The sequence below is a fragment of the Macaca mulatta genome, chromosome 11, assembly GCF_049350105.2.
Source record: "Macaca mulatta isolate MMU2019108-1 chromosome 11, T2T-MMU8v2.0, whole genome shotgun sequence".
Classification (NCBI taxonomy): domain Eukaryota; kingdom Metazoa; phylum Chordata; class Mammalia; order Primates; family Cercopithecidae; genus Macaca; species Macaca mulatta.
In genome coordinates this window covers 36751951-36777235 of record NC_133416.1, presented here as the reverse complement: position 1 = coordinate 36777235, position 25285 = coordinate 36751951, and the positions used below count along the sequence as shown (strand labels likewise).

Below are 25285 nucleotides of genomic sequence, written 5' to 3'. Positions count from 1 at the left end.
GTCATATGCATCTAAACACTAATTTTATTCATATGAAAAATGTTAGAAAGTGAAGAAAATAATATTTGCCAGGCATTTCAAAAACAGAGGAAAATCTCAAGAATGATTCCGAATTTCTTGAATGAAAATGGTCTTATGAACTACTTGGTCCCTGAATTTTCTATTTTTATTCTTATTAGTTTTCTTTATCAAGATTAGTTGTACAATTATAAAATTTCACTTTATCACACATCTAATTCTCCTAGTGATACTTTTATTAGAAAATGTATTGTGCTTCTAAAAATGATGATGTTCACGGCCAGGCGCGGTGGCTCACGCCTGTAATCCCAGCACTTTACGAGGCAGAGGTGGGCGGATCACAAGGTCAAGAGATCGAGACCACCCTGGCCAACATGGTGAAACCCCGTCTCTACTAAAAATACAAAAAATTAGCCGGGCGTGGTGGCAGGCACCTGTAATCCCAGCTACTTGGGAGGCTGAGGCAGGAGAATTGCTTGAACCTGGGAGGCGGAGGTTGCAGTGAGCCAAAATCGTGCCATTATGCTCCAGCCTGGGCAAAAAGAGTGAAGCTCTGTCTCAAAAAAAAAAAAAAAAAAGGTGTTCACTCATTAAATAAAATCTAAATATTAAGAAAAATACATCTAATCCAAAAATGTCAACTAGTTTGAAAAAACTATTTTTAAAAGTTGGTGAATCTCATTTCAGAAAACTTTCCATTTATATTTACACACAGAAACCTAGTTTGCAGCTTGATCCAGATATTTTATGTATGTATATGCACGCATATACTTTGTTGTATTTTGAATGTATACAGATGCTTTTACGCCTCACTTTTTGTCTCTATTTTTAACTGCAAAGATTCTAGCTTTATTTTAAATATTTTTAAAATATGGAACTATTTCAAAAATTGCCTAATACCTAGTGTATTTGTTACTTATTTCATAAGAAGGGAAAAACTTAATTTCTACTGGAAGTATTAATTAAAAGCCTTCATACTATATGATCTTATACTCTTATATTCTTTCTTTGACATCTATTTAGTAACTTAACATTTATTTATGATTGGGTAATAATTTTCCTTTGGAATAGCCATTTTTGGTAAGTGGCCTCACTTAAAGTATCTTAATACCAGTTATTTAATAAAAATACATTTTTATAATACTATTTGTAACACACACACATAATATTTATATAGAAATACTTCTGAATGTTAGGAAAAGCTACACTGGGCTCCTGCCAGAATTTTTACGAGTTACACCAGGACTGGAATTCTTACCAGTGAGGTTTTCCTGTGTATATGGTATCTAATACATTAGAAATAAGAATGATTAGTAGGCAACAAATGACTACCTGCCTCATAAATATCTCAGTAAAAAGGACATGCCTTCCCTGAGAGGAAATGTTTCAAGTGTCAAAACTATTTAATTATTGCAGCTGGTGACACTAGGAATATAAGAGAAATTTTGATTTAACTATAAGCAAAGAGGCCAAAAAGTCGGTAGATGGTTGAACATGTTGGTCTGAAGATGGTCAGTTGGTCTGTCAGTCTAGTCTCTCTCTCGGTCTCTCTTTTTCTCCCTTTTCTCTTTCTCTTCCTGTCATCTATCTATCATCTATTTAGCTATCTATATCTATCATCATACCAAAGATTTGCTATATATTAGAATATGATACAAGAGAAATTCCCTTTGTAGATCTTTAAGAACTTATTGCATTTTTATGAATGGATCTTAATGAATATATTGTTTATTTCTGAAACAAACCAACATAGAGCTCTGCCTTCCCTCTGTAATTTGTTTTCTGTGAATTTTTCTTAACAATTTTTGGTACCTTTGCCTTTTCTCTGTGTTCTGAGCCCCTACAGCCCTCCCTCACCTTCCCCTATCCACTTTGATTTTCTTCCTCTGCTTTAGACATCTTCATTACCCTTCAAGAGTCTTCTCTGTCTGCCCCTCTGTCTTACTTGTAATGCCTTTCCCCCCAGTGACTCCTAAATTGCTTCAGGTGAGTCAGCTCTGAGAACATTTGACCACAGATACATTTTCCTGGGCTCTAACAATTTAGTGACACGAGTTTCCTTAGATGGGTGAGGATACTCCCAGGAAAGAGAAGGCACTAATGCCATAAGTCTTGTGATAAAAACTTGATCCTTTCATAAAGTATTATGCTTCTATCTTATCTCTTAATAGAACCACATCCCTCTTGTTTGAGAGTAGGAAAATGAACTTGAAGACCTATCAAAGAGTGGATATTTCATTGTGGGGGTTAGGGGCAGTATATTCACTATGGTATTTATTAATATTTTCATGTGTCATTACTATTAGATACTTGCATTTGAAACACTTCATGACTAAGGTCTTGATGAAGATTGGGTTTATTTATTGTTTCAGTGAAGATTACTTTAAATGTTTCTAGCTCAGAAACTGTTGCATAAATTCACATGAAGGAAGAACATTTCGAGGAGCTGACTGATGTCTTCAGATTGAATCATTTTGTAGAAATGACACTGGAATTTGAATCAGAAAACCAAGCTTAAGGCTTCATGAATTCTGTCCCATATTGTGAATCACTGTCTTCCTTCCCTTAGGAATTCTTTAGATATATAGAACCAGTAGTTTCAATAAAGAAAGAACCCACACACTGATTGGTCTTTCTATAGATTCATGATGTGATGGTAAACTTAAATGGGCCCTTGGGGTTCCTGAGGAATTGTACTCCTTTTTCTTAGTAAGTGAACATTTTCTTTATCCCAGACACTTTATCACTTATGTCTCATCCTCCTTCTTTGCTCATTGTTATGCATCCTCTTTCATAAGAAATTGGTGGCAATTGGAGAGCCTCCTCATGATCCCATCACAACATCAACCCATGTACTCTGCCTTCCTGAATGTTCTTGCAGAATGACTATCTGGCCTCTCAAGAGCAGGTCCTCCACTGATGCTCAGGATCCCATCTACTCTTACCTGCTTAAAAGACATTGCTCCTAGTTGGGTGCAGTGGCTCACGCCTGTAATCCCAGCACTTTGGGAGGCTGGGGCAGGTGGATCACAAGGTCAGGAGTTCAAGATCAGCTGGGCCAAGATGGTGCAACCTCATCTCTACTAAAAATACAAAAATTAGTTGGGTGCAGTGGCAGGCGCCTGTCATCCCAGCTACTTGGGAGACTGAGGCAGGAGAATTGCATGAACCTGGGCGGCAGAGGTTGCAGTGAGCCGAGATCGCGCCACTGCACTCCAGCCTGGGCAACAGACGGAGACTCCATCTCAAAAACAAACAAACAAACAAAAAAACATTGCTCCCACCTTTCTGTCATGCATCAGAAGTGGCTTCCTTTCTACCAGATCTTTTCCGTTAGCAGACAACCTTGCTGTTATTTCTTCCATCAAGAAGTAACAACAAGAACAACAAAAACCTTTCCTGTGATTAATCCTTTCTTTTCCCTTAAATTATTCTGATTTTTTCCTTTTTCTTCACAGCTAGACTAAAAAAAAGGTTTACACAGTGTGCCTCAGATTCTCTTCTCTTTCTTAAACCCACTCTAAAACCAGGTTTTTCTTCTTAACACTCCAACAAAACTGTTCTCAAAGTTGCTGGTGACCTTCATATTCTTAGGGACCAATGGATATTTTTCACTCCATCAGCATGTCACCACAATTTTTACAGAGATTCTTTACAAAACAGCTTCAGGATTTATTGAATTTTCAGTTTGCTTTTGGTAAATTTATTACAAAGGAGATTATGGTGATGTGATCTTTCAAGTTTTAAAATCACATATCTCTTTTCATGAAGTGATGTAGCAGCAACAATGGGACTGACTATTCTGAACAAAAGGTAAATAGAGGAATGACTACTAAAACAATAGATCAATTAAAATAGTCAAATCATGCAAATAACTGAAAACTTTTTTTCTTTACAGTTTTACAATTTGTCATAAAACAGAAGTTGTCAAAAACACTCTAAATCCGGTATGGCAAGCATTCAAGATCTCAGTTAGAGCATTATGTAATGGAGACTATGACAGGTAAGAAGGATAGTTTATTCAAAAATCTTCAAATAACTTTAAAAAAAATCTACAGTGATTTGGAGAAGTGGCATAAATTGACTAATTAAAATTTGGTTAAACTTAACTTTCCAAAAATGAAAATATGTAAATGCAAAAATACATTGAATATTAATTTTAAATTTTAATTTATTCAAAAGTTATTTCAGAATCTTCATAGCCTTCAGCCTTTGCCGTGGTACAATCCTTCTAGAGTGGAACAAGTAGAAAAACAAAAGTTGCAACACTATGCTTAGATATGTTATCAACCCTGAAATACTCTTGAAAATGTTATACTGAAATACTCATGATTGCTGACTCACAAAAGTTCCATAGTTGTAGCACAAGAGATTTTAATGTTTCACAATTACCTGGGTAAGGTGGGCCTGAGGATTTTCCCATAATATACCTGAAGATTTCTTAGTATCCGAGTTTTTTTTCTTATGAAACTTTATTGTATGATTGTAATATAAAAACCCCATCCATCCCAAAGAAAAGCAAATAAAAAGTAAAAATCTCAATGTTTATTTTGTTACATGTGATAGAAAAATAGTTTTATTAACCCATGTCATAGAACTATTGATTACCAATATGTTACTAAGTTTAGTTTGAAATTTATCATGCCACTTGACTATCATTCTTTTCATTTAATAAGATCATATCTGTATTTAGCTGGACTCATTTTTTCCTAAGAAAGTTCTTAGAAAAGTTCTTAAGAAAGTTCATAATGTTCTTCCTGATTAGCAGCATCAGTCAGCATCACCTGGTGATCTCATGGAAATTCAAATTATCTGGCCCCAATCCAGACCTACAGAAACTCCAGGAGAGAGGTCCAGTAATCCATGTTTGGACAAGTGCTCCATATGATTCTGATCTATGCTGAGTTTGAGAAACACTGCTCCAAGACAGTGATTTTCAAGAGTGGAGAAGTGGGTGCACACCATCCCTTTGGGGGGCTCTATCAAACTGCACCTGCTTCCCCTGTAGACTCTTCTTACTCTCTTTAAGGAATCAATGAAGTTTTAGAAGCCTCTTTTAAGATACAAATTGGATTATAGTAATGAAATTAGCAAAATTAACTTCAAATTCATATGTAAAATCTATAAGCATACACTGTTTTATCTAAAAAAACAACTTATTTTTAAATTCTCATCCATACATTATTTTGATCTTACTAAGTAACTTTATGTTTTTCTCATGTACAGAACAATCAAAGTAGAGGTGTATGACTGGGATCGAGATGGGAGGTAAGACTTTTCTTATCTTCTTACTCTTGAACTAGGTGTGCTTTAAGAGGCACATACATTGAAATGGCCACATTTTTAAATTGTAACTTTTAGATTGCATATTTGTTTTGTTTTTCCAAATGTTACTGATGCATTTACATGACATGTTAAGAATGAGCATATTTTCCTCCAACCTCAAGATGAAAATAGAGGGTTTTCTTATTTCCAGTAACTTAGTAAAGATTTTCAACTTAAATCTGATGATTATAGATGTCTAGTTTTATAGCTGTAATGAGTATCAAATTTATGCATCTCACAGTTTCTCTGAACATTTCTATAACATTGATATCCCATACTGTTCAAGGGAACGGAAGTAAGCATTGCATTCACCACCCAACTCTGCCTATATATATATATATCATACAACAAAACTCAAGAATTGTGTCTGGTCATTGCCAGACCAAATAGTTGTTCAGAGCTCTGCAATCACTGTAGTTCTCTGCATATCAAAGTAGATATTAAAGACTAAAAGAGAAGAAACACACTACTTTTTCTTTTTTAAGCATATTTTGTTTCTACTGTCATCTACGTAGGATGATGATGAGATGTTTGTAAAATGATCTTAAGCCAAGGGACCCAGAAATGCTCAAATCCTATTTTGCCCTAGACTACTGCCTGAAAGGGCTGAATATGCAGATGTCAAGGAAGAATGATAAATAGGAAAGCAAAGGGTACTTTTAATTTTTCAGTTGATGCTTGTCCTAAACTCAAATCCATAGCTCACTGATAAATGGAGCTGAAACTTGAGGTTAAAGCTAAACAATGCTTTTCTCTCTGCATCATGTACAAGCCAGAAACCAACCCCAAAGGGATGGAAGTGCCTGGATACCTGAACACTCCTGTGAATACAGGAACAAGTTCAAGAAGGCTGGCCTGTGCTGAGAGGGCACCCCCTTCTCATCCCTTCTGCTGCATAGGCAGAAAGTTGCTCAGTTGGAGAGCCACATGCCATCATGTGTATGACACTTGCCCATATGCTTACTGACAAACACGGTGCAATAAGTGTCCTAGAATTTGATGCAACTAGTATTTTCTTTTCTTTCAAGAAGTGATAAGAGAAGATGGGGAGAGAAGTGGAAATTATTATTCCACACTTTAGCTGCTACCAAATAAGTATATAAAACTCAAATATTTCAGTCTTTAAGTTGTATCCCAAGCATTATTATGAAAATGAGTTATAACACGGATTTGAAGTTTGCTGTTAGAGATAACGTCATAATAATACATGCTATGCTACTGATCTTTACATTTCTGCCAGGTATTCATTTGGTTAGTGTATTATTTAGTTCTATGTGCATTCTGGAGAAACCTTATCAGAAAACCTTCTATTTTTCCATAGGGAGTTATGCTCCATTGCGTTATTAAACTTGATTCACTGAGAAAATGAGTTTTGCTGCTCAGAATAATAGAAAAGGAAGTAATGCCAATCTGAGTAATGGACTTTATGCCCTGTGTTATATACCCTATTTTCTATTTTAATTGTGAATAGGCAAAAGTGGTGGCTTTTCCCTAGTAATTTTTAACCAGGTTCCTGTTCAGAAACAAAAAGTGCAGCTCGCTGCCAGAGCTCCTTTAATATTACATAAACACAATCCTTGAGGCTGAAGCACATCTGACTGATTTTCAGTTTGAAAATATAAAACCTGTTTTTGGAGTTATTTCTAAATAGAACTTGTCTCTAATCCTAATGTAACAGAAATGTACGTGATATTACATTAGAATTAGAGATGAGTATTTTTGGGCACATGAGAAATGGCTTAAAACTTTGGGAAATGGTTTTAATTTAACCACTAATAAATAAGGGGTATAAATTTAGGTTTCATCCGCATCCATAGACATTCAATCCTAAATTTGCTGAAATTATAGATATTGTAATGTCTTCCTTCAAATGGTGAGTTTCTGTGCCTCTCCTATTGTCTCCAATCTATTTCTGAGCCATAAGAATTTTGAATAGCTTTGAAGATCAGAATTACCTTGGAATTTAATTATCTTTTTTCCTGACTTGAGCACTTTGAGCATTCCTATTCAGGATATGATTTATTGAAAGTTTCTAACATGCCAGGTATTGTCTAAGCATTTTTAATGTTATTCTTTATTTAATTTTCACAATAAATTATAGGTACTACATTAATTACCTTTTACAGATAAAGAAACTCAGGCAAAGAAGTAACTTGCCTAAAGTCACAAAACTAATCAATGGTGGAACCAGGGCTTGAACCCTGGCAGTCCACTTCCAATAGTATATTCATAACTATTGCACTGTCTTTTTTATAGCATTGTAATCGTAATTCTTGGCATTAAGTGAAAGGCTGCAACCTGGACATTGGACTTACTCTGTGCTACTTTAATGTAATAGTTGTGAAGACAATAAGGAGAATTTAAGAAACAATCTAACATAATTTTTTTTATTATCTGAAATTGTATATTGTCTGGAAAAGTGGATAAAGCTTTTCTTGGTAACAGTTTTTATGTAACTAGAAGTTAGGTAGAAAGAAATGAGTATTACAGACTCTGAAAGTATCCTCATAGACATTGAAAGAACCAGTAAAATGTAAAAAAGAGGTGGCTTAAATTAAGCGAATGAGAGCTATAATAAGAGCAAGAATAGAGAGAGAGAGAGAGAGAGAGAGAGAGAGAGAGAGAAAGCAAGAGTTCGTTCACAGAGGATTTGGGCCATTAGATAGGAAAAATATTTTTCAACAAGAAATAGTAATTTACTTTTGAGACATCAGATTTAAAAGCAAAGAAACTATTTAGATATTGAGATTTGATCAGCGTATTTTGTCATTGGGTCATCAACTGCCTGGGGGGGAGGATGGGTGGTGCTGGAGGGTATATTGATGTATTTTTAAATACTCATTTTACTATATCATCATTAACAACATATTCAAAAGAAGTCTAAGAAGTTAAAGACCGAAAATAAAGGGATGAGATTGGGAGGGGAAAACATCGTGAGGTGAAATTTAAACATTCCTTGTAAATGAATTATATGATTAGTAGAATAATTAGGGGAATGGATTGTAATTTTGTAAGTGTAAGTTTAATACCTTTTTAATGTTTAAGTGCTCTTTTATTAATCCAAAAATAGATCTATATTTTAATGTAGAAAATTTAGTGTATAATTCTACATAATACATTTTCACCAAGAAACCTTTTTCAGTGTTAGCAAAATGATCAGTTTGTGGATGCCATATAAAAAGAAAAATTAAAATAATTCTTGATAATTCTTTTAATTCAATAACATGTCTTATGTATGAAATTTGAAAGGTGCATTAGTCTCCAAAAAATATAATACATAAAAGTTTTTTAAAATCCAGACATTAATTTTATAATTTAATAATAATGATCACTGTGTGGATTATTATACAAATTGATATGAAGCTTATGATTATGTGTGGTCTAATAACATGGTTATTACACTTTTTACATTTTTTTAATCTGACAAATTTGCCCAATGTAGATTTTTTTTAAAAAATCAAAGTGACTATGATAGGACTCATTATATTTCACAACATAATGATCAACAGAGACTGTTTCCTATTACTTATTTTTGTATTCCTGTCGTCATTAGTATTTGTCCTAAATCCTGTACATGTGTCATTTTTTTACCCTATTTGTTGATCCAGAACTTTTAATTCTTCTTCTTAAAAAATGTTATTTGCTCAGTGGATGTTTTTTGACAGCTTGGACTAACATTGTCCAATGGAAATATAATGCAAGTCACATATATAATTTTAAATTTTCTAGTGATAACATTGCAAAGTAAAAATAAACCAGATTAATGTAGTAATATATTTTATTTAATCCTGTGTTTCCAGAGTATTATCATTTTAATATAGAATCAATATAAAATTACTAAGAAGGATTTTTTACTTTTTAAAAATACTAAGTCTTTGAAATGTGGTATATGTTTTGTGTTTGCAGCACATCTCAATTCAGGCTACCTACGTTTGAAGTTATAGCAGCATGTGGCTAGGGGCTGCCATATTAGATGGTACTACATAGACTTTAATGAAGTCCATGTAATATACATCATAAGTAACTTTATATCAGATGAAATGTTTGTCTGAATTTAATAGAAGTCTAGAATCTACTCCTTATAAAATGGGGAAAAGCTGGTCAGATATCTGTATTATTTTGTGTATAAATTTGCTCATGGAACACCAATAAGGCAATGCGCTCTTTCAATCTAGAGAGAATATGTCAGTCAAATATTAAAGTGGCAGCCAGAGCAACAAAACAAGACCCTGTCTCTATGAAAAAAATACAAATATTAGCTGGGCATGGTGGCATGTGCCTGTAGTCCTTGCTACTCAGGAGACTGAGGCAGGAAGATGGCTTGAGCCCATGAGGTTGAGGCTTCAGTCAACTATGATCATGCTACTGCAACTCTAGCCTGAGTGACAGAGTGAGACCCCTGTCTTAAAAAAAATAAAAAAACAGTGGAAAATGCTTTACTTGCTTATAATGATATTTTGTTTTACTAGCTAGAGTATTTCAGACAGTTGTGGTGGTAATGATATTCACAGATTGGGCACTTCAGGGACTGGTGTCCTCTTGCGTCAGAACTCTGATAGCATTTTTTACTAAATTCATCAACTGAAATTAATTCTGTAAGAAACACCTCACAAATCTATGAAGCATACAGAAATGCGGTAATGCTCTGTTGAGCATGTAACCAGTTGACATTAAATTAGGTATCTCGAGCTAAACTAGAGTAGAAGAAATACAGTTATCTGTTCCTTTTATTGAAACACATTGACAAGGGTCTGAGAGTTAGAGGCATTGCTTGACCTTGGTATTAATAATCAGTTGAAATGTATTCAATTTTCAACAAGTTAAACCACAATACTAAAATCATTTCTATACTTCTCACTATCTTTTTTTTTTGGAGATGGGTGGATCACTATTTCTTTAAAAGATGTGAAGGAAGAATATTTAAAGCTTACTTTAACAATTGAAAAGCTAAAGTGCTGAGAGCCTTGTCTTGGTTGCAAAGCAATCAGTAGCGGTATCCTTGAAAAGCTTCAATTGCTTGAAGTTTCTGCAGCTGAATTTGTAGCTTAACTTAAAATTCAGGGAGCACTAGTGGAACAGTGCTGCCTTAATACCATGTGGTTGTGATGTGGGACTGATTGTAAATGGGCCACCAAGTAGATTGCTGCCTACCAGAAAAATGACATTTTGATGAAAAGGCTGTTAGGGAACTGTCCATCAGAAAATCCCCACTTGTGAACAGGGAGGTAAAAGTTTCATTTTTACCACTCTGTATTTTATCAAATGCAGTCATTTCAATAATGATATTTATTATAATTAAATGCAAACTTCATTTGTCTCCAAAATGCCATACAAATGCTGTCATTTTCTGTTGTTACCTTAGAAGACATTTGATCAATGCATTTAATGTTTTCATTCTGGGATTATGCATCATCATGACCAAGTGATTCCTTGCCTAGTGCTTGAGAATGTATTTGTGAGTTGTCTAAAACATTAGAACTCATTTACAAGAAGCATTTGTAAACCTTTTATATTTTTCTTATTTTGTTTCCTCACTTACTCTATGGAATCTTCCCTTAACCGTAACCTACAATTTGCTTGCAGTTAACCCTGAATATCCTAAACCTGTATTTAATAGGCAAGTTTCAGCCTCTTTTTCCTGTTCCCTTACGTATCACTTCTTTGAGACTTAAAATGTTGATAAATGGAATTTCATAATCAATGTATGATTCACTGACATATCTAGTCTTCCACCTGCTAAAAATACAGGTAATTATTTCTCTCAACTGTAGCTTGTGAATTTTTTGTCGCCTTTCACTTCAGTCTATAATTCTTGCTCTCAAGAAAGACTGATTTAATTTTATATGTATCTAGTATACCTGAAGTGGTAATCAGTTTTTAACTTCTGTACATCTTCATGTATTTATGACTCAATAGAATTATGTTAATTCATTTATGAAGAAATTGTTACTGAGCACTCATTATGTGTTCAACAGTTTGCCAGGTAACATGACTTAACTAAAAACTTCAATCTTTATACAACAAGATTTTAATTTTATTTAATGTGTTTTATATATCTATCTATATCTATATTTCTATATCTATATCTATATCTATCTCCACCTGCCTACCTTGAATGGTTTGGGATTCTTTCAGATAATGTTTCAGAGGAAAGGCTTTTTCTCATTTTCAATAACATTTTTAAGAAAATTATATTCAACACCAGCCCTTTACTGGAAGATCTTTGCAGGATTTCGGAAAGTGGTATTTCAGCCAGTTTCACTATGCAGTTTTGGTGTTTGTCCTGTGCTCTTCTATCCCACATATTTGCCCGGCCTCACCATTTGGAAAGCCCTTCTGTGTTCATTTTGCCTGTTGATATTCTGTTCAGGTTCGATTTCAGTGCTGTCATTTGTATGAAAGTTTTCCTTATATATTGAAAGTCCCTCTCTCCTGTGTGTTTACTTTGCCACTTTGGAATGTTTATCAGCATATCTATCACATTATGACTTATACTGAAGTTATTTGTTTCTGCTTTGTCCTTCATATCACAGTAATCCTCTCTTATCTCTGGGGGAATATGTTCCAGGACCCCCAGTGGATGCCTGAAACCGTGAATAGTATGGAACTCTTTATATAGCTGTATTTTTCCTATACGTACATACTGACGTTGAAGATTAATTTTTACCTTGGTAAGAGGTGAACAATAATACAAAGATAGAGCAATTATAATATACTGTAATACAAGTTATGTGAATGTGGTCTCTGTCAAAATATCTTATTGTACTGTATTCACGTAGTTGACAGCAGGTACCTGAAACCACAAAAAGTAAAACCGTGGTTAAGGGGGCAGGGGTAGGGGAGACTTCTGTAATTATAAACTACCTGAAATCAAGGACTGTGTTTTGTCATATTATTCCTCACAATGTAGATTATAGTGCCTTTAATGTAGTAGTTTCTTGCTATGTTACTTCAGTAATACAGAAGAGAGGACTTAAAATAGAGCTCTAATATCTTTCTTTTTCTTTTTCTTTTCTTTTTTTTTTTTTGGAGATGGAGTCTCACTCTGTCTCAGTTCACTGCAACCTCTACTTCCCGGGTTCAGGTCTCAGCCTCCTGAGTTGCTGGGATTACAGGTGTCTACCACCACGCCTGGATAATTTTTGTATTTTTATTAAAGACAGGGTTTCACCATGTTGACCAGGCTTGTCTCAAACTCCTGAGCTCAATGATCCACCCGTCTCGTCCTCCCAAAGTGCCAAGATTGCAGGCATGAGCTACTGTGCCCTGCCAGCTCTGATATTTTTCTGTATCAACACTCAGTCCTCCATCAATACTTATATCCCCTTTATTTTAAATCATGAAATTACCTTAAATAACATTAGAGGTCTTATTTCTCTGGTGAAACTAAAGATAGTGAGTAATTAATTTAGATGTCATTTACTTAGTCTTGTTTTCACAGTTTGCATGTATCTTAGATGTTATATTCAGGAATCTATCATCTTTCTTGTCATTCAGATTGCTTACTTTTTCTGCTTTATTCCTATCTAAATACCGATAACTTTCACCAACAGGAGAATTATCAAGTTCAAATCATCAAATACATTTATATTTTAAATTTTTATTTTTAATCACCTTACTATTTAAATTCATCTCCATTAGAATGTCATCAGTCAAATTTGGAATATAAATTAAATTCTAATTCTGGTATAAGGTGATATTAGAATCTTATGGCTAGAAGAGGCCTTTAGAGTTAACTCTTTATTTACCAAGAAGAGACTGAGCATATTTATTGATAATTGATCCTGAATGAGTTATTAATTTCACCACTAAATCTGCCTTTTCTCTCTGAAGTTGTATTCTGTTGTGAGGTTACCAGAGGTGATATTGAAAATATTTTTCTGCCATCAAAATAGATGGGAGCTATACGATGGGAATAGGGTCCTGGAAGGTCTTTTCTTTGCAAGAGCCAGCTTTTTAATTGCTGGATTATGGGGTGGCCCAGGGAGTCCAGGGGAAGGTTTTGGGAAGCTGAGGTAGTAGCCAGGCACACAGAAAATGGTGAGCAGTGACTAGTTATCAATGGGAGGGTTGATAGATATCTTTGTATTTTTATATTTACTTTGGCTTTACTGATTTACATCCCTTGAATATAAGGCCTATGCATTACTATAACTCCAACATTGCAGATTGGAAAGAACATAGTATATTAACCCTGCCCTTGCTCTCATCCACTAAATCCAATCAATTGCCAACTCTCACATCTGTTAGAAATAAATAATTAAATGTTGCCTCCATTGTCACTAGAATGAATGAATTAATTTCCTGAAGTTAATTATGTAATTATTTATACTTTTATGACATGAAAAGATGGAATAAACACAGATGTTTATGAAAAGAGTATAAATATTTGTTACCAGGCTAAATTTATTTTGCAACAGTATCACAATTTATACAACAAAATACTGAAGATGAATTTTTAAAAAGTAAACAGATACTGAAAGAAAAGAATAGTAAAGAGAGCAGCATAGCAGTAGAAAAAAGTTTTTACAATGCAGCCTGGTGAAAAAGAAAATAAATCAGAACTAACGATAGCTTGAATAATAGAAATGGTACAAAGTGATAAAAGGGACTATTGTGAATTAGACAAAATACTCTAGGAAGCTCTGGAATGAGGGCAAGTGGGTGGACCTGAGGTTTTATAAATGTCTGTCAAAAAGTCTGAGTTATAAATCCAACTTTCCAAAATAAATAATTTTTTATCTCCAGTGCCACTATTGCTGAATTAGGATTAACTCTATCACTGAAAATGAACTCAATTTATCTGAAAGTCCTAGTTTTTAATTTGGCTTGTAGGCATAATGTAGTATCAAAATTCCTAGCTTTCTAACTCAACATCCCACAGCAACTCAAGCTGAGAATTGCTATATGAAGTCCACAGATTTAAATATATAAAACTTTATAGGTAAAAATATCATATAACAAAAAGTTAAAGGATGATTAGAAAATAAATTGCAACATATATAGTAAAATAAGATTTCTTTAATTTGTAAAGAGCTCTAGTACAATAAGAAGATGCCCATACCTAATTACAAAGAGGCAAAGACTTTGACAATTTTTTTAAAAAAGGTGAATAAATATTTTAAAAATGAAATGTACTAGTGTATTAGTCCATTTTCATGCTGCTGATAAAGACATACCTGAGAATTTACTCTAGTGGTCTGTTTTCATGCTGCTGATAAAGACATACCCGAGACTGGGCAATTTACAAAAGAAAGAGGCTTAACTGGACATATAGTTGCAAGTGGCTGGGGAAGCCTCACAATCAACGCAGAAGGCAAGGAGGAACAAGTCACATCATACATGGATGACAGCAGGCAAAGCGATAACTTGTGCAGGGAGACTCCCATTTTTCAAAACCATCAGATTTCATAAGACTTATTTACTATCAGGAGAACAGCATGGGAAAGACCTGCCCACCAGGTCCCTCCCACAACACGTGGGAATTCAAGATGAGATTTGGGTGGGGACACAGCCAAACCATATCATCCTGCCCCTGGCCCCTCCCAAATCTCATATCCTCACATTTCAAAACCAATCTTGCCCTCCCAATGGTCCCCCAAAGTCTTCACTCATTTCAGCATTAACTCAAAAGTCCACAGTCCAAAGGCTCATCTGAGACAAGGCAAGTCCTTTCTGCCAATGAGCCTATAAAATCAAAAGCAAGTTAGTTACTTCCTAGATACAGTTGGGGTATAGGCATTGGATGAATGCAGCTATTCCAAAAGGGAGACATTGACTAAAACAAAGGGGCTACAGGCCCCATGCAAGTCCAAAATCCAGCAAGGGAGTCAAATCTTAAAACTCCAAAATGATCTTCTTTGACTCTATGTCTCACAGCCAGGTCATGCTAATGTAAGAGATGGGATCCCAGGTCTTGGGCAGCTCCACCCCTGTGGCTTTTCAGGGTACAGCCCCCTTCCTGGCTGCTTTCACGGGCTGGTATTGAGGGTCTGTGGCTTTTCCAGGTGCAAGATGCAAGCTCTCAGCAGATCTGTCATTCTGGGATCTGGAGGACCATGGCCCTCTTCTCACAGCTCCACTAGGTGGTGCCCCAGTAGGGACTCTATATGGGGGCTCCGACCTCACATTTTCCCTCCGCACTGTCCTAGCAGAGGTTCTCCATGAGGGCCCCACCCCTGCAGCAAACTTCTTCCTGGGCATCCAGGGGTTTCCATACATCTTTTCAAATCTAAGCAGAGGTTCCCAAACCTCAATTCTTGACTTCTGTGCACCTGCAGGCTCAACACCATGTGGAAGCTGCCAAGGCTTCGGGCTTCCACTCTCTGAAGCAGTAAGTCAAGTTGCACTTGACCCCTTTTAGTCCAAGCTGAAGTGGCTGGGATGCAGAGCACCAAGTCTCTAGACTGCACAGAGCATCACAGGGACCCTGGGCCCAACCCAGGAAACCATTTTCTCCTAGGCCTCTGGGCCTGTGATGGGAGTGGCTGACATGAAGACCTCTGATATGCCCTGGAAACATTTTCCCCATTGTCTTGAGGATTAACATTTGGCTCCTCCTTCCTTATGCAAATTTCTGCAGCCTGCTTGAATTTCTCCTTAGAAAATAAGATTTTCATTTCTATTACATTGTCAGGCTGCAAGTTTCATGAACTTTTATGCTCTGCTTCCCTTATAAAACTGAATGCCTTTAATGGCACCCACATCACCTCTTGAATGCTTTGCTGCTTAGAAATTTCCTCTCCCAGATACCCTAAATCACCTCTCAAGTTCAAAGTTCCGCAAATTGTTAGGGCAGGGACAAAATGCTGCCAGTCTCTTTGCTAAAACGTAACAAGAGTCACCTTTATTCCAGTTTCCAATAAGTTCGCAATCCTTAGCATGGACCTTACTGTCCATATCGCTATCAGGTTTTGGTGAAAGCCATTCAACAAGACTCTACGAAGTTCCAAACTTTCCCACATTTTCCTATCTTCTTCTGAGCCCTCCAAGCTGTTCCAGCCTCTGCCTGTCACCCAGTTCCAAAGTCGCTTCTGTATTTTTGGGTATCTTTTCAGCAACACCTCACTACTGGAACCAACTTACTGTATTAGCCTGTTTTCAGGCTGCTGATACAGACATACCTGAAACTGGGCAATTTACAAAAGAAAGAGGTTTAATTGAGCTTACAATTCCACATGGCTGGGGAAGACTCACAATCATGGCAGAAGGCAAGGAGGAGCAAGTCAAGTCTCACATGGATGGCAGCAGGCAAAGAGGTAACTTGTGCAGGGAGACTCCCATTTTTCAAAACCATCAGATCTTGTGACACTTATTCACCATCACAAGAACAACATGAGAAAGACCCACTCCCATGATTTAATTACCTCCCACAGGGTTCCTCCCAGAACATGTGGGAATTATAGGAGCTACAAGATGAGATTTGGGTGGGGACACAGAGCTCAAACCATGTCAACTAGTAATCAACAACAACAAAAAAAGAATTTAAAACATATAACTTAATATATAACAAATAATATTTAAACTAATGTAAACTATTTAAACTAAATAACTTTTTAAATGAAATGAGCAAATATTTTAATATATATTACCCAGTGCTGTTTAGGGTGAACTGAGATAGGTGTTTTTATATTTTTAAGGTATTATAAATGGGTACAAATTTTCTAAAACTTATTTAGTTACATGTATTAATATCCTTAAAAATACTGTTATGACTTTTATCTAGTAATTTTATTTCCAAGAATGTATTCTAAGGTAATACCAGAAACCTGAAAAAGGCTTGTGGTAAAAATGTTCAACTCAGTTATTTATGATAGAACAACACTGATGTCCAAATTAAATTGTGGTACTTCTATCAAAAAGAATATTATGTATCTATTAATAGTATTGCGTCTGGGTGCAGTCGCTCATGCCTGTAATCCCAGCACTTTGGGAGGCCACGGCAGGCAGATCACTTGAGGTCAGAAATCGGAGACCAGCCCGACCAACATGGCAAAACCCCATCTCTACTAAAAATACAAAAATTAGCTGGGCGTGGTGGCTCATGCCTGTAATCCCAGCTACTCAGGAGGCTGAGGCAGGAGAATCGCTTAAGCCCAGGAAGTGGAGGTTTAAGTGAGTGGAGATCGCGCCATTGCACTCCAGCCTGGGCGACAGAGTGAGACTGCCTCAAAAAATAAATAAATAAACAAATAAATAAATAATTACAACAGTATTACTTTCTAGGAATGCTTACTTATTTGGGAGAATGCTTTTTTTTAATAAAATGAAAAGTGAAAATTACAGAGTACTTTATACTAGTACTGTCTAATAGAAATGTAAATTACATCTATTCTAGTAGCCATATTAAAAATGTAAATAGAACCAGTTAAAATTAATTTTAATAATATATCTTACATTGATATCAGAAGTATTAAACATTATTAATATCTAAATTATTGAGATATTTTTCTTTTTTATGTACTATCTTTGAAATACAGTGTATGTTGTACATACTTACAGGAACACTCAATTCATACTAGCCACATTTCAAGGACTCAGTGAGTGCAAGTGGCTAATGTCTACTAGATTGAACAGTGCAGCTTTATACAGTGTATCTGGAATATTTTCTTAAAATATATACATGGAAAAGATATATTGACCATCAGAAAGATTATCCCTGGATGGTGGGATGAAATACACTTTTTACCCCTTTTTTAATGCAGTTCTGTATCCTCAACATTTTTTCCCAGGAGCTTTAAAAATATATTCAGAAAAGAAGGTTTTAACCAACTGTCTAGAAATGTCCACATTATAAATAAGCCAACTTGTCATACCAATTCTCCATTCCTATAGGTGGCTAAATAACTTAAATTCATAATCCACTTCATACTCCTTTACTTGTGGTATTGAGACACAGATAAGTACGTAAGCAAGCAGAGACTTCACCTCGGTGTGAGAGAGACACAAAATGGAGAATAAGCAGTGACACTACAAAGGATTCTGTGTAGAAAATCTTTGGCAATAGCTACGAATATTGGTGATAGTAGTTTGATTAAACTGTTCGTAGAGCATATAGTGTTTTATTACTGAATCAGGATCTGCTTTTCTTTAAAAATAAATTCAGAAAATCTGGTTGCTTCTGAAAAGTGTGGGAAGATCAGATGAGAGTAATTCTATATGCCAATAATAGAGGCTTGGATTTTAGTGTGCCTGATCTGAGGTGGCCTGTAGATCACTCATTTGTCCCACGTTTCTTATTTCTCTTCATAAAAACCACATCTTACATTTTTTTCTCATTCATTCGATTAAGATATATTACATTTCAATCTTACTAGTTCAGGAGAACAAAACCATCTAAGTCATATGCAAATTCAATCACTTTTTTGATTCTAGTTCCTGTTTTAAAGTTGAGCAGTAACAAAGAGGAAACTTTTAATTGTACTTTATTCTCTGTAAAAATTAAGATAATACCTGCTTTACAGCTGATGATTTTGATTCAAGTTCCTGTTAGCATCTCCAAGATGTGTTAGTTTTTGTCCTTAAACCGAAAATATTTCTGTTCCTGTTACATTCGAGACATTTATGAATGATTTCTTATAAAGATGCTTTTAGCAAAGAACAGTCTTCTAATGAAAGAAAGCAGAGTTCTCAGTATCATGTTGAGAAACTGACCCTTGTGTCAAAATGATATTTAGTCGTTCAACTCTGAAGCACCTCAGCATTGTTTGTTATTGTCAATTTTGTTATCATCTTATGTTGTCTAACTATCTTACAATTTGTAGCTTAAGAAAAAATTAGTGTGGAAAAATAGTTTGTTTATATTGTAACATGCATGAGAAATATACTAAGGTTTCCAAAGAAAAAACATGAAAGCCTGACTTCTTTCCCCCATTCATGGTAATCCTTTTGACCACCAAGTTACTGCATAAAATACTTCATTGATTAGCATGTTTGTGACTTTAGGTAATCTTACCACCTACATCTTAAAATATTTTTGATCTGGCCGGGCGCGGTGGCTCAAGCCTGTAATCCCAGCACTTTGGGAGGCCGAGATGGGCGGATCACGAGGTCAGGAGATCGAGACCATGCTGGCTAACACGGTGAAACCCCGTCTCTACTAAAAATACAAAAAAATTAGCTGGGCGAGGTGGCGGGCGCCTGTAGTCCCAGCTACTTGGGAGGCTGAGGCAGGAGAATGGCGGGAACCCGGGAGGCGGAGCTTGCAGTGAGCTGAGATCCGGCCACTGCACTCCAGCCTGGGCGACAGAGCGAGACTCCGTCTCGGAAAAAAAAAAAAAAAAAAAAAAAAAAAAAAATATTTTTGATCTGTGTTCAAAAGGTTTTTTTTTTTTTTGTATTAAAGAATATTTTGAATATCTCTGTGATGACATTGTCATCTCCATCCTATGACATAGAATACCTTGACCTCTTTCTGTAATCAAGAACGAAATATATTGAAATTGTCCTACTGGTTGCCAGAAATACATATTGGCATATGGGCCACTTAATACATATTGGGCCACTTAAAGCAGTGGTTTTTACTGGAGGTATGCATAAGAATCACCTGGAGAGCTTTTATTGAAATAAATTCAAACTCGTGGGTAGCATGGTGAGACCTTGTCTCTACAAATAATTTTTTTTAATTAGCCCAGCATGGTGGTGCACCCCTGTGGTCCTAGCTACTTGATAGCCTGAGGTGGGAGGATCACTTGAGCCCATTAGGTCCAGGCTGCAATGAACTGTGATCACACCATTGCACTCCAGCCTGGGAGACAGAGGGAGACCCTGTCTCTAACAAACTTAGTAACCTCACTTGGTGAAACTGTTATGTTTTAACAAATGTTTTCTGAACATCTATTAAGTATGGGTCACTATACTAGTTACTGCAGGGGAATTTAAAGATGATTGCTATCCAGCCCATGGACTGAAGAAGGGTATGTTCCTGTAGAGTGTGCAATAAAATTCCAGGAACAAAATACCAGGTAGAGCATGGATGTTTCCTGAGAGAGGTATAATGTGATGCTGGATTTCAGGAAAGGATAAGTTCACATCTGTGTTGAAGTATCCCAGATGTGTTCATGATAAAGTATGATATGTGATTTATCTGAAAGGAGTGTAGGACTCAAAAAAGGGCAGATATTGTGGATGAAAAGTTCTGCTTTGGCAGTGTGGTTCTGAGTAGGTTATAATGTATTAGAGGGAATTCAGGAGAAATGCAGACATAGAAAAGTAGGTCAAGATCATATGGTAGAAGGCCTGTAATGACACACTGGGGATTATGTATTGAATCCCATTGAAATTTTGGAATCTTTGAGAAACTTTTTGACTCTGAATCAGGCACATTTTGGCATGGCCAAAGGTGTGGGAAAATATCTGTAGAATGAATTGGAATCAGACAGATACAGAAGTGCAAGGACTAGTTGGAAGGTTATGGAGGTCATTAGGAGAGTAATGAAAACCTATATTACGTTGGTAGCAAAGGTAAGAGAAAGAATAACAAAACCATTGTTATGAATGCCATCTAAAGTACACTTTGAATATGCATAGAGCTCTTCCGTCTACAAAGTACTTCTTTTACATGCTTTTCCATATGATCCTTGCAAAAATCCTGATAGGCATACGTAACGTATGGTCGTTCTGCTTTTGTTGATAAATGAATTGAAGTTCAGTTTCTTGCCCAAGTTTACCTATATGACAGCTTCAAAATGTGGAGCCTTCAGATTTCACATTTATGAGTTTTCATTTTTCAACATCACGTGAAGCTTAGGTAGTAGGGACAGTGTTAAAGGGATAACATCTATGGGTTTATAACAGCAACATTATTTTAATTGAAGTCTGATGTAAAACACAATTCTCAAAGTCTAAATGTAGTTGACAAGGAAATATATATAGTATTATTGATGGGAATAGGAGAGTAAGGCGTTGCTAACTTGTCAGTTTGGGGGTATAGAGGTAGATATAATGGACTTAGATTCTGAATGGGTGAATTTAAAATTCTAATATTAGCCTTTCTTTAGTTCTGATGAGGAGAATACCAACTATAAATCTAGCAGACAGTTATAATCCAGACAATACTGGAATTCGTGATTACCTCATGCTAGAGGAATTGAAATATTTCAGATTACACCAACCTGAATCTATTGTGCTTTCTTATGTAAGGTTTAGTTCATGCTTCCTAACAGACACAGATGTTTCCAAGACCTCTCTGTGTTTTACTCTGGTTCCCTTTATCTGAAAACTGGATATTTCTTCTGATATTCAGAAGTCCAGAATCTTTTCTTGAAAGCACAAATTCTTAACCTTTAGCACTTGATGCTGATTATAATAGATACAACCTGAGATAATTAAAACCAAACAAAAATATGTTTAGCTATTTATTCATGTTATAGTCAAATCATGCCTGGAAAAGAAAATTTTATAGTTATTTATCTGGCAGAAACAAAGAGATGTAGCATACTGTCACTGCCAATAAAAATTCAGCTTTGATAAATACTCAGATATATTTCAGTGTTGCTTTTACTTATTTGTAATTTTTTTGACTGAATGACTGACACACACTTCTCCAGTATACTGGAGATACTTTATGTATCTCCTAATGTACCCTAAATATTACTGTATGGCCTGAAGTTTGATTTTCTGCTCCCTAAATCAAGAATTTTGTCTTTGCTTTTAAAATTTAGTCTCTGGAGTTCAACTGTGACATTCTTGGTTACAGCCTGCTTGTGCACATAGTTTTAGATACTCATACTTTTTAATTTGTATGAACGTATGAGAGAAGTAAAATAAAGGCGTCAAGTCGTTCTATTTAAAATATATAGGTAATTGTATATTTCAGTGATCTAAGTAATTGCCTCAATTATCCACATCATTACAAAGGGAAGCTATACTTTTTCTGTGGCATATACGATCTTTTAAAATATTTTGGATAATTTTTGCATTATAGATTTAACCAGAAAATATAGTCTACAGTAAGATTTATGCTACTAAAAATTAGAGCATTTTAATATAAAGCAAACACCACATAAAATCTTTGGTATTTCACCAACTTTGACATCGTCAAAGAAATTTAAGAGACTAACCCATTCTCTTCTACTTTATTAAATATATTTCATGTGCATATTTAATGGTTGTAATATCATTATTTGGCATTAAAATTCAGGAAGAGGAAATACTCAGTAAATGCTTTCTGACTAATAAATAAGGTCATAAAAAGATTTACTCTTTTTGGTATCATAATTCTATGATTAATATTTATTATATAAATGTTCTTTAAGAATATCAAATTAATGTGAGGTTTTAAATTTTCAGTTAAATTGTGTATTTAGTTAAGTACAAATGAAATAGTATTGTATATACTATGCTATGGAGTGTTTTAGAATTATTTAGACAACTTTTTCCTTCAGAAACCAAATATTCTAAATTTCTATATTGATGCACACATGAAATAAAATATTATAAACATGAAAAAATGTTTATGGATCATGCTACTTATATTGCTGGTTTTTCTTGTATTATACTATGATTACAACTCTAGGATAGACATGCAAACTTGTTAACTTACAGTTTTTGAGTTTACATTGTATTGTATGTAGAACAAAATAAACATAGCAAACAAGAAAAGAAATTTCTGATGTGGAAGGATCAGAACCAAAGGAAGAATGCTTCCTATGGTTTATGTTTTAAAATGAATTCACAGTGGGATTTTTGTTTAAATCTATAGAAAAATATCCTTCTATTTAAGTCTTCACACATTGCCAGTGCCTCTTTTAAGTCATTATTATCTAAACATATCTCTACTGTTATGTTTCCTAGAATTATAGAATAAGATATTACATATGTAGAAAGAGTCTACCATATTGTAGAGTTTCCCTTATCTTATCATATCTACTTTACAGCACAAACTCATTCTGAATATATCATAGTAGAGACTAAACGAATCAAGCCATTGGAATACATGTGTTAAAATGTAAATTTTAATCTCTAAAATTAATTTCAGCATATATTGAGATTAGGGCTACATTTTTATTTTCTAAGATAATACTTTTCTTCAAAGAAACCAAAATAAAATTTTGGTATCCCCTAATTAATTATATCAACTTTAAAAAAGTGAATAGGAAAATGCATTTTATGGTTTTGAGGGGGTGAAAAAATGTATTACAAAGCCTACAAAGTGACCCAAAGTCAGTAGAACCCAAAGGTAGAACCAACATGCAGACATTATTTTTGTGGGATGGCAAGGACATTTCTTTCATTTTCATAGAATATTCAAAGATTTTTATAATGTGTTTTAGGAACAACTTACCTGCTATGCATATTTAAAAGAAGAGTTTCCACACACAGATATTATACCATCCAAGCACACAGCTTTTTAAATTCTTAGATTTAATGTCTCTGGGGAGCTCAGTAATTCTGAAACTTTACTTCATAGTTTTCGGGAGCCTCACTTGGTTAAAAAAGTATATAAAGTGTGCAGACTTCTAACAAAAAGTCTTTTTTGAGGTGAACTATACTATTTCCATATTCTAATGCTTTGAGAATATTTATATTGTTAAAACCATTTTCAGAAAGTAACACTCTTCAAAAACCATATAAGGAATTATTGAAGCCTCACAAAATCTAGGAAGTTTGTTTCAGCACTTTGGGAGGCCGAGGTGGGTGGATCACGAGGTCAGGAGATCGAGACCATCCTGGCTAACACGGTGAAACCCCGTCTCTACTAAAAATACACCAAAAAAAACATTTAGCTGGGCGTGGTGGTGGGCGCCTGTAGTCCCAGCTACTCGGGAGGCTGAGGCAGGAGAATGGCGTGAACCCGGGCGGCGGAGCTTGCAGTGAGCCGAGATCGCGCCACTGCACTCCAGCCTGGGTGACAAAGCGAGACTCCGTCTCAAAAAAAAAAAAAAAAAAAAGTTTTAAGAAAGTAGTTTTAGGCTGGGCGTGGCAGCTCATGCCTGTAATCCAAGCACTTTAGGAAGCCAAGGCGGGTAATCTCTTGAGCCCAGGAATTTGACACCATCCTGGTCAACATGGCGAAACCCCGTCTCTACAAAAAGACAATTAGCTGGGTGTGGTGGTATGCACTGTGGTTCCATGCACTGTGGTTCCAGATAGTTGGGAGGCTAACGTGGGAGGATCCCTTGAATTGGAGAGTTGGAGGCTGCACTGAACCAAGATCACCCCACTGCACTCCAGTGTGGGCAACAGTGAGACTCTGTCTCAAAAAAAAAAAAAATAATAATAATAATAATAATAATTAATTTTGAGAGGTGAAAAGAGTAATGATGTAAGAATCCAAAGAGAACTTTATAAATACCGAATGGTAATAAGTAGTTATTACTTTTACATTAATATTAAAATATGTACACAATCCCCCACTGGCTGAAAATTCTTTCAAATCAGAAAGGTCTGAGTTGCCAAATAAAATCTATGTCAAGGATTACAGTACACTGTCACCTCTAAATTCAAAATTTCACTGAAGTGGTGGGATGATCTTTTAAAATTTCATAATGTACCTTTTTTGACTAAGAAGCCCTTGTCTACACAGCACAAAATAAAATTTGTGAGTTACTTGATTTATTTCAGGCAAATATTCTAGGCAAATTTGATGGGAGCTGGGATAAGTGCTTTTGGGACTTGAATTATCTAAATTGTCTCTGCGTATTAATTGACTGAAAACGACAAAAGCAACAATTTACATAACGTTGTACTGGGTAGACGTATATTTTTGGGGTTTGTAAGACTATTAAATCTAAAACCCTGACATTATCAAAGGATGTTTTCCAACATGCATTTCCCCCGCATAGGTTTGAAAGAATTTCAATAGTAAATTTACTTTAATCTCCTCCTCTTTGTGACTTACCCTTTGCAGTTGATCCTTGTTGCCCTTTTTGGAGTCCCTCAGTCTGTCAGGAAGATAATGAACAGTATGTAGACTGGTGGCCAGAGAAAGCATGGAAACTGG

The 25285-nt window shown here is 35.4% G+C and overlaps 1 protein-coding gene across 5 annotated transcripts in view; it reads left to right on the top strand.

Annotated features, from left to right (window-relative positions):
- The window catches only part of CPNE8 (copine 8), a 239321-nt gene that overhangs the window by 128629 nt on the left and 85407 nt on the right, over positions 1 to 25285 (top strand). For all 5 annotated transcript variants that reach the window (XM_077953184.1, XM_077953185.1, XM_077953182.1 and 2 more), the window contains 2 exons: positions 3917 to 4021; positions 5245 to 5286. In XM_077953184.1, coding sequence (XP_077809310.1) covers positions 3917 to 4021; positions 5245 to 5286 — 147 coding nt within the window. The remainder of the gene's footprint in view (positions 1 to 3916; positions 4022 to 5244; positions 5287 to 25285) is intronic.